The sequence below is a fragment of the Dacryopinax primogenitus genome (genome assembly GCF_000292625.1).
Source record: "Dacryopinax primogenitus strain DJM-731 SS1 chromosome Unknown DACRYscaffold_16, whole genome shotgun sequence".
Taxonomy (NCBI): Eukaryota; Fungi; Basidiomycota; class Dacrymycetes; order Dacrymycetales; family Dacrymycetaceae; genus Dacryopinax; species Dacryopinax primogenitus.
The window spans coordinates 251,120-268,528 of NW_024467213.1; the positions used below are offsets into that span (position 1 = coordinate 251,120).

The 17,409-nt window shown below is 53.3% G+C and overlaps 5 protein-coding genes across 5 annotated transcripts; 4 read left to right on the plus strand and 1 right to left on the minus strand.

The window, feature by feature from the left end:
• Nucleotides 1–3,749: 3,749 nt before the first annotated feature.
• Nucleotides 3,750–5,707, plus strand: DACRYDRAFT_118013 (uncharacterized protein; the record flags this gene model as incomplete). The annotated part of the gene is made up of 5 exons (XM_040770509.1): nt 3,750–3,936; nt 4,017–4,145; nt 4,206–4,226; nt 4,287–4,375; nt 4,441–5,707. The coding sequence occupies exons 1-5, from the start codon at nt 3,781–3,783 to the stop codon at nt 5,705–5,707; spliced, it is 1,662 nt and encodes a 553-aa protein (XP_040626152.1). The 5' UTR covers nt 3,750–3,780.
• Nucleotides 5,708–7,468: 1,761 nt separating this feature from the next.
• On the plus strand, nt 7,469–8,981 carry DACRYDRAFT_23867 (oxidoreductase). The gene is made up of 3 exons (XM_040773426.1): nt 7,469–7,986; nt 8,040–8,456; nt 8,506–8,981. The coding sequence occupies exons 1-3, from the start codon at nt 7,571–7,573 to the stop codon at nt 8,795–8,797; spliced, it is 1,125 nt and encodes a 374-aa protein (XP_040626153.1). The 5' UTR covers nt 7,469–7,570; the 3' UTR covers nt 8,798–8,981.
• A 157-nt stretch (nt 8,982–9,138) lies between these two features.
• DACRYDRAFT_56270 (3-isopropylmalate dehydrogenase) lies at nt 9,139–10,278 on the minus strand (the record flags this gene model as incomplete). Its single annotated transcript, XM_040775363.1, has 1 exon — nt 9,139–10,278. One exon carries the CDS (start codon nt 10,276–10,278, stop codon nt 9,139–9,141), a length of 1,140 nt encoding a protein of 379 aa, XP_040626154.1.
• Nucleotides 10,279–12,367: 2,089 nt separating this feature from the next.
• On the plus strand, nt 12,368–13,379 carry DACRYDRAFT_56203 (SURF4-domain-containing protein; the record flags this gene model as incomplete). The annotated part of the gene is made up of 4 exons (XM_040775360.1): nt 12,368–12,582; nt 12,635–12,931; nt 12,982–13,224; nt 13,277–13,379. The coding sequence occupies 4 exons, from the start codon at nt 12,368–12,370 to the stop codon at nt 13,377–13,379; spliced, it is 858 nt and encodes a 285-aa protein (XP_040626155.1).
• Nucleotides 13,380–14,658: 1,279 nt separating this feature from the next.
• On the plus strand, nt 14,659–15,576 carry DACRYDRAFT_109979 (uncharacterized protein; the record flags this gene model as incomplete). Its single annotated transcript, XM_040768977.1, has 1 exon — nt 14,659–15,576. One exon carries the CDS (start codon nt 14,659–14,661, stop codon nt 15,574–15,576), a length of 918 nt encoding a protein of 305 aa, XP_040626156.1.
• Between the last annotated feature and the right edge of the window lie 1,833 nt (nt 15,577–17,409).

Genomic DNA, 17,409 nt, shown 5'->3' on the forward strand with positions numbered 1-17,409 from the left:
TTTGACGACAGAATAATGTAATCCAAGGAATATATAAATCAGCATTGTTGCATTACCCAGCCCTGGATATTCCCGGAAAATGCAGGTTCTATGCCTCCGTGAGACGGCAAATCGTGATGAATGACACGCCTCGTGCAGGTTTTAAAACCAGGACAGAGTACACCCAGACCCTTCGTACAGTCCGCACTCAATCCCCATACAGGAATATATTAGTCAAACCTTTTGATTCAGACCGGGTATCTGCTGTGATCAAGCTGGATCCCGTGAATATGCGGCAACGAAGTGGCTATGGGTGCTGTGCCAAGAAGAGACCTTATCTTTACGATCCACCAGATTCGCCGTCTTTTCTATCTGATTTAAATGGTGTATTCCTATTGGAACGGCATGCTTTGACAACATGTTGTTTGTCATTGAGATGCGGATCCGATTCGGCCGATATGTAAACAGACCAAGTCTGCGGGTCGTATCCAAAACTCTGTTTTCCATCAGCAATCCTGAGCGGAAGCATACAAACTCAGAGATTTGAGGAACGTGGTACATGGTTATTGGATAGCGCGAATGTAAGGACACGGCTGCCGCTTCATGCCGAGGGTTAGTCCTGCGGAGTCAAAGAATGAGGAATCCTCACATTCCACCCTTGCTGGGTGATCTAACGCAGAGATGGCGAATCGCAAGTATCGATTAGGGCTTTTTGCGATAATACAGTACACTGGGTGTTCTGCCTCGAGGCCGTGCGTCGGCGCTTGCCAAGTTGGTTGCAAGAATGCTTCGGAGTTTCGGGTGACCTCCTTTCCGCTCCCCACCTCTCCCTTGCAATGGGTCGTTGTGTGGGTATCTGAATGCGTGACCGCTTCGTCTCCCCGGACACTTCGAATAGCAGGACCGCCAGCTCAGGCGGAGTGCAAACAGTTCAGACCCCGCTTCGGACCTTGTGGAATTAAGTATGTCCCAAGAAGTTCTGCGGGACCGCGAACTGCGCGGATATCATTAGAAGCGGGGACATTAGAGAAAAGGGGAATGGCAAACGTGGGAAGAAGGGTGAACAATCAGCGCGGTGTTCGTGTTAGTTGCCCCTTGCTGATTCTCGTGGTTCTGCATAATCTGTCTCTATGCCCATCTCGTCTTCCGACGGCGCAACCCGTATCAACTATCCAGGCGGTCCATCACGCTGTCTTCCTCCAGGCAATTCCTCTCACGAGTTCACCCGGTATTTCGACGACGGCATTTACCGAATCTGCCGAGGTCCTGCGTCGAGCGCATGAAAGCTATGTCCCGGACCTTGTGAATGTACAAAGGGATCTGTTGGCTGCAAATAGTCCATTCAGTTAACTTGTATGCGTGCCTGGTTGATACCGACGTCCACTGATTGGCAGAGACTGTATCACGTCGAATCCGTGATCCCCATATAATCCTCGATCACAGCCCTGTTACTTTCTCCAGCTGCTGGGCTCAAGGAGACTGCTGCCCTTCCCAGTGCAGCATGCTTCTCGCGGTCGTCGTCTGGCACAGCCGTTCAACTGACTGCCAGACAGGATATGCTGTAAGCTTGCGGCTGTGTACAAGTCTGTGGAGCAAACATTCGATCTTGAGTGATCCCTGGTATTATACACTCTCCTGATGCGCCCCGATCTCCACGATCAAGCCCATCTGCTCCGTAAACAGGGTATATCAGGCAACAACTTTCACCTGTGCAACGATGATGGCTACCATAAAAGTAAACAGGTCTTGATAAGATTATGCGCCATCTTTCCTTCGGAATACCAGAACCAGCATCGATAGACCAAGGCAACATTGATATGCACAGGGTTTGTCGTGCAATATGCAGATATTCTCGTTGATGCTCATGTCTGTCTCGCCCACAAGGCAACATGGCCGGTCTTCTGGCTTCCGGCCTTCTGCATTCGATCGCTTACCGGGGTGTACCCCACTTCTTCAAATATAGATAGCAATTTTCCTATCTCAGCGTGATACCCGTAAAACCGGGGAATGCCAGGCCGCTGGATGCGCGCACTCGGCCGCGTGTGAATGGTCGAACTCTAGGAAATACTAGGTAGGACAGCATAAACGCGGGGTGGCATGACTACTTGCTTCCGAACAAACGGGTCTTCTTTTCCGACATTCCACTGGGACAGTTGGATTTCCTTATACATACATCAGAGACAATCTCCTCGGTGCCACGCTCGACTTCCGATCTCAACGCGAATTCCTGTGCCCGGAAGCTACCATTGAGAGTAGACAAGCTCGTGTGAAGGTCGCCGCGTAAACCCACAGCTGTTGAGGTGCAAGTCTAACGGAGCATGCCGAAGGCGAGGCCTTGAATAACCCAGACGCCACAGACGTCCTCCACAAGACGATGTAGAGCGTGTGTACCGCAGCATGGCCATATCTCTCTGTGGAATAGGGAGCGTGGAGAAGGGGCGCCACCAAGAAACGTACATGTTGCGCTGACCATGCGATCCGGCTGAGATCGGGAGAGAGCAGGCAAGCCAATAGGCGGCTGAGCTGTTTCGGCGGCAGGTATCACAGTCTGAAGTCTCCAGAGCAGAGTTACAGGCGCCCCTATACCGCACGCCACATGGCGCAGGGGTCCGAGACCAAAACAGGTCCATTGTCTCTGGCATGTTGTTTTTCGTCATCGTTGTCAAGTGGCGTTCTACATAACAGCGCACAAGAATATGAACTCGATTGGCGCACCCAAAGAAGATCCCCAAGAGCTTCCTCCTCAGGGCTCGGCCCGATGTCGACGTTCTGGGCCGCCTGCAAGCGAGGGGTCGCCTTTGTCCGAACAGACTACAGATAAGGTTGGTGGTTACTGTCCAGAGGTCAATTGCGGAAACATAATGCGGGGGAAAGCTTGTTTCGTTCGTCAGATGGAAACGAAAGAATCCTACGTCATCAGATAATGGATATCGGAAGACCGGAAGATGTACCGGTGAGGCGGTGAGTGCCGGTGCTTTGAACCTTGTGTCACGGAGCGCTCCAGATCGTCCAGTCTATATCGCATTACGAACGGAAGAGAGGTCGTTGTCACCGTGGGCGGTCAGGGGTAGGTGGTCAAAGCCAAAGAGCATCCGCGCAGAAACATCCCGGATCCTTTTTTTTTCGCTCTGTACCTCTTGGGGTCCTACCCTGGGATTTACATTGCAGGCTCTTTGCCGTGTGTCTGGCCTCTGCTTACGTGCACAATGGTACGATAGACTCTCTTGGGTCCTGGGAACGGCAATAATCTGTAACTGACGACCGTTCGGATGGTCATCGCCCAGTGTATGATTACGCACGACTCGCGAGGCTAATCAGCAAGCACCGTGTGCAAGAAGCTGCACTACTCCATCAGCCCCCCTTCATTCCATGATCTTATGACATACAACACATGCCTTCGATGAGGATTACGATGGATGGCCTCTCCTCGCCAACCGGCAAGAACCGCACGGAGGCTCTTCCCATGGCCGCTCGCGCGTTCCTGTGGACACGCGAGGCCTCCTTCCCCCCTCAGGGCAAAGCATGCCCACCCCCCGAAGTGCGTTTCCGGTTCGGCAGGTCCCTAAATGGTCCGTTTCTGGCTTTGATGCTTGTAAGGCGTCCATCACACAGCTCTTGACGTCCATTTGCCCTTTTTTGTACTCCACCCGACAGGCTACTTATACTTCCCATTCTCCTTCCCCACACGATGCTTGCTGCCCCCGCACAGCTCCCCCCTTTCCTTCCCACTCCGGAACCCTTCTGTTGACCGGTCCCCTTGTCTCCCTATTGTTTCCTGGGTCTGAAATAAAGCTAAACCCCATGCACTCGGCAACCGTCACCCCCTGTTCTTTGCGCCGCCCCCGCCGGGATAGAACGAAGGTATCTCGTCAGAGGCCAACACTAACAGGAGTGCACATCTCCAGCACATATGATGCACTGTCTGTTCTGAATGGCGTTCGGCTCGGTCTGTTGCAGGTGCGCCCTCCTGCTTCCCACACTTGCCCGAACATAAAGCTAACAGGAGGATTTTTTGTTTGTATCATGCACCTGACTAGCCTGTGGAGCGCCGCTTAGATCCAGAAGAACGTGAAGAGATTCAATCTGGTTGTGTTTATGTCTATGAAGAGAGCCATGGCTCTAAGTCCCGGCAGGGTATCGAGCGATGGACAGACGGGAAGCGATGGGTAGGTCCCTATTCGGTCCCTTGTTTCATTATCACCGCTTGACAACAATAACCCCTCTAGTCCGCAAGTCGGTCAAAGGAAGTACGTCACCATTTGGGGTCAGCTTCAATGCTCCCCCTTCTGATCTGTTTGTCCAAATAGAACTTCTTGTTTTATGAAGAGAACAGCACGGGGAGCGAGGATCCCGATGGGCCTGAGCCCACGGCTTCACCTGGTTCCGATGATCCGAAGTACGTCCTCCTTATCTCAATGAGCAAATACTTAATATTGTGTGGCTGCCATCCTCGCCTTTTAGTGTCGCCTTGATCGATTACATGACATCGTCCGATGCCCCTGGCCGTCTTACCAAGATGACTTTCTCCTCGTGGGTGAAGCTTCCGAACGATCAGGCGGACCAAAAGCGCAAGTGGTTACTCGTCTGCTATTGGCAGAAGCCGCACGTCAAGACTCTGCCGAAAGCGTATGAATTGGAGATTCTCCTCGACCAGGACATCCCCAGGGGCATGTTCTTTTCGTCCCGGGCGGGGAAGAACAAGCAGCAAGGGCTCCCTGCAGCGGGTACAGCATACGATGCTGTCCTGCGCCGGCCGGCGGACCTCGACGCCTTGCGCTGGCGCAAGGTACAGTACTACGCCTCCGGAAACCGCTCACCTCTGCCTGTGGGACCTGGTACACGGCCAGAAGATGTTCCGGAACAGTACGCGGGGCGCGGAGCATGGGCACCCCTGGACCACGTTCCACAGGGGCCTAGTGTAACCGACGCGCGGTTCCGATATCATGATCAGCACCAACGGACGTTCCCCCACCACCGCACGAGGCGAGATGAACTCGAAGACATCCCGATTACGGAGCGACCGCCACATTGGCGCCCGAATGCCACGGGAGGGACAGCCCCCGCAACAAGCGAATCCTCGACCAGCTCGAGCTCCACAGCAAGCCCGCCTAGCCCGGGCAGCGCTGTATATCAAAGCAAGGGCTGGGAGGGAGATACCAGTCCACATGTGGAGGAAACGAATTCGCGCTACCCCCTTGGCCCGTCCTGCACCCCTGCATCATCGATGATCACGTCCTGGCCGCCCGTGGGTGCAGCTCGGCCCATGCATGCCATCTCGTCGGTACGGGAACAGCCCCCTGTTCCACGGGGGGGTCCATCCCCACCGGTGACTTTGCCCCCAATGGTGCCTCCGATGCCAGGAACGGACGGCCCTCCGGGACCGTTCTCGTGTCACACCGTCTCGACTGCTACTCGGCGGCTCCATGTGCCGTGTCATGCGTTGCCACGCGTCAGTCCAGACTACTACTATTGTTGCTCTCGCGGTTCCGCACCTCCCACACCCCCATATGGATCACGTACCAAGCAGACACCAGGGCGGAGCATCCTGGAACTAGCTTTGGCGCCCAGCCCCTGCCCGGCAGAGCGTATATTACCTCCCGTCTCTCTGTCGCTGGATGGTTGGCGGGGTGACTATGATGGGAGTCTCATTTCGCGCTGGGACCGGACGATTGGGGCGCCTGAATGGGGCCCAGGAGCGCCACGGTATGCTGGAAGACTCAAACTTTGATTTCGCAACCATGCACTGCAGAACCCTGTCGGGAATTGGCGGATGGCAGAAACGGAAAACCACAACTGAATACGTCTCGGGATCTACCGTTGCTTTGTCGGACTGTTGTACGATACATGAGCCATATGGAGGGAAGGCGGAAGGGCTGAGAATTCCCGGAATGCGCGACCAGCACGAAGCTCGGGGAAACCTCAAACACGAAGGGCATTCGAGTGCAGATGGGAAGATTTGGGGACAAGGGGTGATTTCCTGTGTAATCAAACGGCTAGTGTGTAATTTCTCAAGGGAACAGAATAAGGCCAGTGAAGCATGCAGAATTTGCTAGCTGCATGCTGCCCACCTTCCTTGTGCGGCAAGAACATGTGATTTCCGGAGCATAAAGATAAAGACTAGGAAGGTTGGCAAGGGTTTGGCTCGGCAGGTGGCACCGTGCTTCTGAACTTCTCAATGGTCATCAAAAGGGTTTGATCATCAAATTGCCAGTGATGGTCTAAGAATTGTTGAATGATTATCATCAAGGTTGCCCACCAAGCTGTTGAGGAGTGCCTCAATGGGGAATGTGGGCAGAGGCTGATTGCAGTTCTGACCAACAGAATCTCCTGGAATGGAGGCAAGGAGAAAGGTTCCAAAGATTGAGCGACTGGGCAGTGCATCAGCACTGCCCAATCATTCCATTTCTGCAGGCCACCCCTTCTAATATGAGGAGGGGGGTGAGAAATGCAGTCCCCTTTGAAGGGGCTAGCTTCAACAAGGAGGACAATCCCTTTCGGGACAAAGTCCCGGGAGGGGGAAGATGGTAGAACGGCGATTGCTGATGGATAGGGAAAGACCAGAAAAAGGGACTCTTATAGTGCCCGAGACGCTAGATGGGCGCGGGTTTGCACCCTGTTCGGCGCAATGCCAAGACGGAGTGAAGAGCAGCGAACCCCATAAAGTCGGCTTGGTAAGAGAGATGGACGGAGATTCGTGGTGATTGGTATGCAATTGCCGAATGCCGTTGTATGAAGTGCGGGCCGGTGTGGACCGGGAACAACAACGCACGCGAGATTTTATCAGGAAGAATTCAGTTCATTGTCAATAGTCGGACGATACATCTCGGCTGGTCGCCAGAGATGGTTCGTGTTGGACGGGCGGCAGGGGACGAAGTCTCGAACATGACCCCAGCGGTAGCCAGTCCTGGATTTGTCACATAACAACGAGGAGATAGAGACGGGCCGATTGGACAGAAACACCAGGTGATTGTCGAACATCCGCCTGGCTGGCACGGCAGGGATGACGTGCAGAGGAACACGGGGGAAGCAGAAGCCGTTGCAGCGAGCAAGAGCAAGATCCATGGACTTTGCATCAGCATCTTCCATCGCGAATATCAGGAACCGAGTCCGTTTCAGCAGGTGTTCAGTTACACTAGAAGGGGATAACATTGAATCTTGCAACTGTCGCTGGTTACTGATCGATCATCCAGGGAATGACATCCCGCCAGATTGTGGGAAGATTCTCATCAAGGGCCAGCTGTCGACCGAGAAAAACGGGGAGATAAAGCAGGTTACATTCCCGGCTTCCATTGAGAACCTTGATTTGCTTTTCGTTTTGTGGATGGGGATGCGGCATGTACAACGCGTGGGTTTGGGCGGGACGGAATCAGCCGGAGAAAAAGGCCGCGCTGAGCGAGGGAAGCACAAAAGAGCCGTGGGGCGCTCGATCAGGTAAGGCATCCATCTCATCTTTGGATCCTTGTGCAAAACGCAGTCGTCGCGCAGTTTGGTTGAGCAACCCTCCTTACCTCTTCCTCTTCCTTCTCTGCCCTGCCCTCTTCGACCACTCTTTTCAGCAAAGTACAACAAGACCTGAAGAGGAAAGGACGCGATGGCAAACTCACTCAAATCCCGCTCTCGGGCGCGCATCTACACCGCCCACGACGTCTCCCTACACACGTCTCCTGTCAACTGTTGGGTCTCTCGCAAAGGGAGGGTATACGACGTGACTTCATTCGTTCCCGACCATCCTGGAGGAGAGGACTTTATCCTGCGTTATGCGGGGAAGGACTTGGGGGATGCGATGGATGATGCGGAGGAGCACGTCCACTCGGATTCGGCCTTTACAATGTTGGACGAATTCTGCATCGGCAAACTTGGGACGGACGAGCTCATCGTGAGCGAAGATTGGGAGCCTGAGGAGGACTTCCATCCGGAGGATACAGATACGATGGACGATTACGAGAAGACGCAGTTCTTGGACCTGAACAAGCCCCTCTTGGCACAGGTGTGGTTCAGCAACTTTAGGTGCGTTTCAAGTAATACCCTCAAGTAAATGCGTATGCTGACCTACGATCTAGCAAATCCTTCTATCTTCAACAAGTCCATCAACCGAGGCACCTTCCCTACTCGGCACGCATGTTCAAATGGGATATCCTCGAAATGTTTACCCTTACACCGTGGTATGTCGTTCCTATGGTCTGGCTCCCCATTGCCGCGTACCTGCTACGCCTATCGATCATGCAATTCACCGACCCGACAGCGTACAACTGGCCGTCACAAGCTGTGCTAGCGGCGAGCGAACCTAAGCTCACCTGGCTTCCCCCGCCGATCAAGGCTTTGCTGTGCTTTTTCGGGGGCAACTTTGTGTGGACGCTGCTTGAATACTTCTTCCATCGTTTCATCTTCCACCTCGACAGCTTTCTGCCCGATCACCCGATGGCGCTTACTGTCCACTTCACCATGCACGGGGTGCATCACTATTTGCCGATGGACCGGTATGTGCCTTCGTCATCCATCTCTGCTAAATATACTTAACTCATTCAGCTTGCGCCTCGTCATGCCACCAGCGCTGTTCACCGCCCTTTCCTTCCCCTTCACGCGCCTCGCCTACTTCTTATTCCCCTCCGCCGTCGCGAACGGTGTTATCGCAGGCGCGTTCACCTTTTACGTCCTGTACGACACGATGCACTATGCGCTGCACCACTCGCGCCTGCCTACATACGTGTTGGAGATGAAGAAATACCATCTGGCGCATCATTATAAGAACTTCGAGCTCGGATTTGGCGTCACCAGCAAGATATGGGACTACGTCTTCGGTACTGTGCTCAAGGTGTGAGCTATAAATACGCCACGCACACTGGTGGATCACAACGGCAAAAGAACAATTGGCTGGGCTGGTACAGCGCCCAGACACAGGGACTTCATAATATCGTATGTCTTGTCATCAGTAGATCGCGCTCGTTAAAATTCGTAGTATACCCCAACATGTTCCCTATAGTAATGACACCCCTCAGCGTCACCCATTCGGGTCGATATGCGTGCCCAGACAATCAAAATGAGATCAATCGCCTGTTTGATGTGTTCGATATTTGATATCATTGTGTTCCACGGTACAAACTACAAACGCGTCACGTCCAGCCCCACTCAGGAAGCACTGGTCCCAGTCTATCTACTAAATTACAGCTTGAGCTCCTTGAGCAGGGGAGTGATGCACTCGATAACGGCATCACCGACATCCTTGGTCTTGAACGACCCACCGAGATCAGCAGTGAATGCCTCCAGACCGCCGGCGGACTTGAGGTCGAGCGCCTTGCTAACGGCCTTCTCGATGACCACGGCGACTGGCTCGAGCGCGAGCGAGTAACGGAACATCATCGCGAGGGAGAGGATGGTGCCAATGGGGTTGGCAATGCCCTGGCCCATGATATCGGGAGCAGAGCCGTGGATGGGCTCGTAAAGACCGAAGGTCTCGCCCTTGGCATCGGGCAGGCCGGACAGGGCAGCGGAGGGAAGGACACCGATGGAGCCAGGGACGACGGCAAGCTCATCGGAGAGGATGTCACCGATCTGGTTGTCGCAGACAACGATACCGTTGAGCTTCTTCGGACGAGCGGCGAGGATCATCGCGGCGGCATCGACGTAGGTGTGGTCTAGAGGCACCTGCGGGTATTCCTTCGCGAACACATCGGTGACAACGGTGCGCCAGAGGCGGGAGGAGGCCAGCACGTTGGCCTTGTCAAGGGAGTGGACGGGGGTAGGGGGGTTGGTCTTGATGGCGAGCTCGCCGGCGAAGCGGGCAATACGCTCAACCTGGGACTTGGTGTACTTGTTCACGTCCCATGCGGCGGGGTCGGCATCGGACATGTTGGCCTCCACGTGGTCGCCGAAGTAGATACCGCCTACGAGCTCACGGAGCAGGATTATCTCGGTGCCTTCAGCAATCTCGGTCTTGAGGGGGGACTTGGCGATAAGGGAAGGGGAGGGGAAGAGGACGGGGCGGATGTTGGCGTACGCATCGACGGCCTTGCGGATCGCCAGCATGGCGACGTCGGGGCGGATGGCAGCGAGACCATACTTGGGGTGGCCGACGGCGCCCATCAGCACGCAGTGGGCCTGCTTGCAGGCTGCGACTGTGGAGTCAGGAAGGGGCTGGCCATTGAACTCGATCCCAGCGCCGCCCAGCGGGTGCTCGGAGACCTCAAACTTGTACTGAGGGAGGTACTGAATGATGACGTCGAGCACGCGCTTCGCCTCGGCGACGACCTCAATGCCGATACCGTCACCGGGGAGAAGTACGATCTTCTTGGTGCTGGCCATTGTTGTTTTTGGGAGTGAGAAAGAGGGTTTGGGGTGTGTGCTAGACTGAGAGAATGCTGCTGGGTGCCGCCTGGTCGATCGCTGAACTGGAGGTATTAATACCGGACATTGGTGGACCCTGATGTTGCCGTCGGTGCCTTGTGCTGACCCCGCGGTCCGATTGGGAACCAGCGCCGGTCCGCACGGAAGCAACCGACCTCATTCATTTGACCTGCGGTCGGACATGCGGCTCGGTACATTCGGGCGAGGTGTGATCGCAATATGATCGGTTATGATCGAATATGATCGAGTGAATGATCGACCGGATCCGTATCCCCCGTCGATCACCTCTTGAGGCCAACTCTCCCTTCAGCCAGTGGGTGGAGCGGGAAATTTTGAGGAAATCAGCTGGACAATGTCGGTCCGAAGTCAAGAAGCTGTCTGTACCAGTTGTACACGTTGGAGGCGACGTCGGCAGAGGTGTTGCACGTTGAAGGGGGACCGATGTCTCTCTCTCCAACGCTAGCGACCGCGCCGTCCGCCCCCTACTTGCCAGCAAGGCGGCTTCTGTCAGAAAATCTGGGGAATGAACCTCCATCTGGAACATATTTTGCCTTGAGGGTGAAGAGGCTTGGGCACCCATTATTATCGGGAAAGTATCTTGCCGGTGCGGTCATTCTCCCCAACAGCTTCTGGCGGACCGTGGGTGCCGTCTCGATGTCGAAGTCATGAGGACGTCGATGACCTCCGAGTATTCACGGGGTTCTCGGGAAAGATGAACAGGACTGGTCTGTCTTAGGTGCAGCAGGGGTGTTACAGACCCTTTGTCTCGTCTCCACTGCTAAGCTGGAGATGGTGATCGCCTACCTGCTCTCGTTTTTCAGCCCTTCATCGAATAAGCGCCCATCTTCGAGGGATCAAGGTCAGATTGCGGAGAGTGCGGCATTCGGGTTGACTCTTGCTACACGGGGCGAGTGAGCTGCCACTGATCACCGCCGAAGAAAGCAAGTACTGGAATGAATCCGGAAAAGCACCCGTAATGGGTGCACGAGGTCAACCAACCAGGAATCGCAAGACCACGATCAGACATGTCATTGTCTTCGTTTGCTGAAGCGACTCTTACGCGGAATTGAAATCGAGTGCGTTCTGCATACTAGTCGACAGTTGGTTGAGGTTACAAACATTGATAACAACCAATCGTGTTGCCCTACAGCGATCGGCAGGGAAAAGCAAGGATCTGTCTGGTGACGTCAAGTACAGTGTTCATGGTTGTGGAGGTGGGTCGGAGCAAGAAGGGGCCTTGGACATCCCAATAGTACAGAGACAGAGTATTTGCCACAGAATAGACGTAAAGGTAGCATCATCAATCCCCAGCCCAGGACATAAGCTCGAGCCGGAAAGAAAGCAAGCGCAGGATGATGATCGCCGCTCGTGCTTCCAAAGCCCAATAACCGACCGATACAGTTGATAGATTAAACCCGAATACGAGCTTTCAGATGTGAGCCAAGAAGCACGGCATTAATAACGGCCAAGGAAATGGCACCGCCATAAGTATACAAAAGTCAATAATTGCTCTTCACTGCCCTCGGAGGGGATCTGAATCGATGAAAAGGATTTGACACGCCGGAACGTTGGCCCTTCCACGTCGTGGGACAGCCACTACAGGCATTGCAAACGGAAAAGGCTCCGCCCCAAGCGGTGACGACCCAAACTTCAAACGAGTAACACACCTCAACGTCCTCGCCGTTTACCGTCCAAACGCCAACGCATACACCTTGACATCCATCGACGAGAGTGATCATATCAGTACGTGTTTCTTCACAGATGTAACGCACAGCATTGACGATGTATTCAAACGCATATAGCCTGTTCGTGTGCCGTTGAACAGCTCCGAGCATCTTTCGCGCGTACCACCCCCGAACATTCACTCTAACGTCCACGTAACTCTTCGACCATAGACCCGACTACCTCATTTGACTACTATTATTAGCCCGCCATGTCCACTCGCATCAACATCAACCGCCCTCCCCCTCCTCCCACGTACACACAGCCCTCTTACCAACCAACACCATACGCGTCATCCACCTCTCCTGCACCCCCAGTCTTCTCCATGCAGCAAATAACCGACACCCAGGCGTGGCAGACTGACCCCCTGGGTCAGATTAGAGGCATCTCCTCCAAGATTGAGGACTGGATCGAGATCGTCAGCCAACCCATTCGCCCTCACCTCCCCGCGTTGGGCAGATTCTTGATTGTCGTCACCTTCCTTGAGGACGCACTCAGGATAATGACCCAGTGGAACGATCAGATCTGGTTCCTTGGAAAGTGCGTACTTCAAAGATCTGAGTGATCTACATTTGGACTAACGATGATCCAGGCACCGTCATTTCCCCTGGGGCGTGTCCCACATATTCTTGGCCCTCAATGTCATCATCATGCTTGGTGGCTCTGGGCTCGTCGTCACAAAGCGTTATCCAGAGATCGCTGTTGGCTCACTTCTTGGTGTTGTGATTGCGCAAGGATTTGGCTACGGGCTGATTTTCGACCTCAACTTCTTCCTCCGCAACCTTTCTGTCATTGGTGGGCTGCTGATGGTTCTCAGCGACAGCTTGGGTACCAGGAAAAACCTCTTTGCAGGGTTGCCCAGCTTGTCCGAGACCGACAGGAGGAAATAGTAGGTTTCTCTGTCCTTATATGCATCTCATTATCTAATGTTCCGTGCAGTTTCCAACTCGCTGGCCGTGTTCTCCTAATTTTCCTCTTCATCGGTTTCATTCTCCAGGGTACCTGGTCCATCTCACGGGTGATCGTCTCGATCATTGGTCTGTGTGCATGCATCATGGTCGCGGTCGGCTTCAAAGCCAAGTGGTCCGCTTCCTTCCTTGTTCTCGTTCTTTCCATCTTCAATGTCTTCATCAACAACTGGTGGAGCGTTAACTCGCACCACCCGCAGCGCGATTTCCTGAAGTGAGTTTACCTTCCATTATTATAATCGACATCCATATTGACGTGATTTCAGGTATGATTTCTTCCAAACCCTTTCCATCGTCGGCGGACTCCTGCTACTCGTCAACATGGGTCCCGGTGGCATCTCCGTAGATGAGAAGAAGAAAGTCTACTAATTGATGAGTTTAACGTTCATGCCTATTCTTTTCCCTTCCCGGGGCGACTATGGGACGTACAAACCAGTGTCACGGCGTGTATTGCTCTTGTTCTAGGATAGGAGCATTTGTATACGCGTATTCGAAAAGAAGCTGATCATGGCTGTTTTTATGTAATCTTTCGGTTTTCCTTCTTTAGTGCAAGCTGCCAAATCATGGTGGTTGACTCAGCCATACTATCGTTGGCTAACCGCAAGACGCGTTCTCACCCGTATGTTAAGTTTCTCTTCGCAATGATTCGGGTTTTTGAGAGCAGCCACAACGATGGGATGTGTTCGAGTCAGAACGGAAGCAACGTCACCTACCTTCTGACACCCATCTGTCCCGGAAATTTTTTCTGCAATCAGTCTTGTGGCCAGCTGTTTTCTCTTGTGCCGGATTACCAGCGCACGAATTCAATCCTCGATTTCTGCATCTGTCTCCCGGTGCCAACATCGCTTTCCATCCGCGCCGTTTCCGTAAGCAATTGCACGTGGAGCATCGTACAAACAATCAGCTTTTGGAAATACTCTCCCCAACTTGGTATTGTCGTGACGCTTGTATTTCTCATCCGTGTGATGATGCCATGAAGTAAAGTCAAGATCGGCCGTTCAATCGATAGGCGAACACTGTTTTGTCGTTTTGTCTGATGCGGAGCCAGTGTGCATAGCCTCACAACAACATTGATTTTGATTCGCTCTAACAATATCGACAAGCAAGTCAAGTACGAGAGGCACTGCTTGTCCAATGCGGTGGGCATAACAATGCTCGCGTGAGGCTCTTTCATTGGTGTACTAGCTCAGTCCGGGGGAGAAGATGGCGGTGTTGTGTCGCGCCCTGGCCGATGGAACCGATGCCCTGGAGCGCTCTTGACCACTTGGGAATCATCCTGATTGCATTGACAATGAATGCCTCTCATTGGAGAGGCATGCTGTACACAACACTTTGGCCGACGACTCGGGAAATCATACCACCTTAGCATCCCATCGGGCGGGAGGCGGCGGTTCGAATTGCGGCGACGTGCTCCTGTGTCGCGGCCTTACTATGCCACGCAGTGTCTGTTATCCACGCTTTGGCATGACCGGATCTGACATTGGAATCGAGCTGAGTGTGCATGGTGCCCCTCTTTGCCTCTCCATGGTATAAATGCGCTTCTCTTCGGTGCGAGTATCCTTAGGCTACTTCCCCCAGCAGACAACTTAACCCAACATCATCCGAGCAACAAACGCAGCAAACAGTATCCCCAGGCGCTTCCCATACCATGTATACTTCTGCTGAACATGAGCGGAATTCTGTTACGGCCGACGTAATGAAGGGCACGAAATCGATTGCATCTTCACTCGGTATACTTTGCTTGATGATCGCCGGTATTCATGGGCTTGTTATCCCGGCATCCCCAGAGCAAGCCGCATCTACAAACCTAGTTCATTCTGGAGGGAATTCGGGGGAAGAGATGCATGCGGAAGTTCAGTGTCAAGGACCATTTTGCGACTACGTGATTCCGAAGGCGGATTCCACAAATGCTGAAGAGCTGCATGTGGAAACTCAGTGCCAAGGACCATTTTGCGACTACGTGATTCCGAAGGCGGATTCCACAAATGCTGAAGATCTGCATGCGGAAACTCAGTGCCAAGGACCATTTTGCGACTACGTGATTCCGAAGGCGGATTCCACAAATGCTGAAGATCTACATGCGGAAAGACAGTGCCAAGGACCATTGTGCGACTCCAATGCTGAAGAGCTGCATGTGGAAACCCAGTGCCAAGGACCATTGTGCGACTCCAATGCTGAAGAGCTGCATGCGGAAACCCAGTGCCAAGGACCATTTTGTGACTCCGTGATTCCGAGGGCAGATTCCACAAATGCTTTGGACGAGACTGCGGACGAGACAAAGGATGCGGCGGGTACAACCGAAGATCCGATCAGCCAAGCGCCAATGCATGCTTCGGCCGAAGACAAGCTCATGGTCCATGACGAAACTGGGTGTCAAGGGCCGCACTGTGACTTTGTGGTACGCAATAAGAAGGCCATCAACAGCGCCGATAACGGAACCGTCGATGCGGCCGACATCGGTACTCTCGAGTCGAAGCACAACCCTGATTTGGCCGCAGAGACGAATCAGTCTGAGAATAACGTCGGTGCGAAGGATGCCCCTGCAAGGTCCGAAGATCTGGCTTGACCTGTGACCACGACTTCAGCAGCCGACTGCCAAGGATGTACGCTGGTACGCAATACAAGGGGTCTTATTGTAATGTTGTCAACCCTAATCAATCACCCGGGCTGTCTGGATTTATTATACCTTGCTGAGGTTATTTTAGAGTAGATCTCAAACGTTTCCACTGTTTGTCCCATAATTTACTGTTTTAGAATCGACATAAATTCTTCATAATGTCAAAAACAAAAGGGATCGCAAGTTAACGCCGCCATTAATCCGAAGTCGTGTACGACAGAAGTATCGGGAAACAAAAAGTTGTCAATAAATCCTTCACAGCGCTGGATGAACTGATTAAGTGTGACCCCTCGCAGTTGTCTCGTCCGATAACCGCCGCTTCGAGCCCTGTCTGCGAAGGACTTCAACTCTCAGCCTTTCCGCCTCGTCCTTGTTTCGAATATCCTCGAACTGAACCAGTAAATCCTTGACAGAGCCACTTGAACGTCTTCTGTTGGCTCTCAACGTTTGCTCTATTGGGTCGCGCGGGCTCAGCTCTACGTGCCTCAAAGGCTTCACGTTTGGCAGCGGGGAGTCTGAACTTGCAGTTGATGTCACCGCCGTTACAGGCGTAATGGGTCGAGACCGGAGTGACATTTCTGCTTGAGGGAGTGGTCTGGGCAGAATAGCAGGACCATTGGATTTGATAATGGTCGGTTGAGGGATACGGGATGTCGTCGTCTCCGATTTCTGTCTGCTCAGCACATCACTCAAGAAACCACCCAGTCGGTCTGCCATGCTGGGTGATGCTTTTGAATGGCTCTTCATTGCCCCTTGCAGCTGGCCAATGACATTCTGCTTGATTGGAGTTGATGAAGCACCTGGTGGGGCCGCAGTACCACGATTCTTGACGACCGCTGATTGCTGCTTCGGGAGAGGGATGCTCCTTACCTTGGAGGGACTCAGCGGAGAGTCATGGGTCACCAGCACTGAGCCGGCCTGATGTTGAGGCGGTGCAACCGCGGAACTGGGCAGCGAGGGCGGACACGGAGTTGTGGAGCTGAAATGATGTACCTCCCTAATATTTGATTCTTCATGCGGGAGAGATAAAAGTGCATCAGACGGCTCTGCCTTGATTTCCGGCTCGCATGTCTTCCGTCGCTCTAGTCGCTTCAAGGCTTCGATTCTGGAAAGCATCTTTTGTCTGTACGCAGTCTCAGATATAGCATAAACAAGGGGACTGGAGCAACTGACCTGCTCCATTGGCCCGTCAGTCCAGGCACAACATTCTCCACAGCGCAGAAAGCTACGATGAGATCATACGCCTTCTCGATATCGATATCTGTGTCATTCTCAGATGCACCAATCTGCGCGGCCAAATCATGTCGGAACTGCAAAAACATTTTGTGAAGGCGTTTCCAGTGTCCCTTTGTCCATTCAGCGGAAGTATGACCCATTTGTTTAGTTAATCGCAGTGGAGTGCCGGCGAGAAACGTGGTGTTGCTCCCCAGGGCGCCCATGAGTGATGCGTCCATGTTTCCATCGGCAAGACTGGCTTCAAGATGTTCTAGCAGATATCCCCCGGAAACAGTGCCATCATCATTCGAGGTGACAGAGGAAGCGCGGTACCGCTTTCCCTTAGAACGGGGAGTGGGGATGCTCTTCAAAGTCTCCTCAAATCGACGACTTTCTCGCCTCTTGCGTAATGAGCGAGGAGAGTCAAGTATACCTTCCACCGGTTCGATGAGCTCTTCAACCTCCAAGCCATGACGCTGTCAACATCTTTAGATACTGAATACCACTGCAAGATAAAGCATACCTTCAGAATCATCGCAACCTTCGCGCACTTCAACGGATCGGTGC

Coding starts and splice junctions, on each gene's coding strand:
- DACRYDRAFT_23867 (XM_040773426.1), top strand. CDS start 7,571: ATGGCAAACTCACTCAAATCCCGCTCTCGGGCGCGCATCTACACCGCC. Junction 7,987..8,039: donor GTGTGGTTCAGCAACTTTAG/GTGCGTTTCAAG, acceptor CCTACGATCTAG/CAAATCCTTCTATCTTCAAC. Junction 8,457..8,505: donor CACTATTTGCCGATGGACCG/GTATGTGCCTTC, acceptor TAACTCATTCAG/CTTGCGCCTCGTCATGCCAC.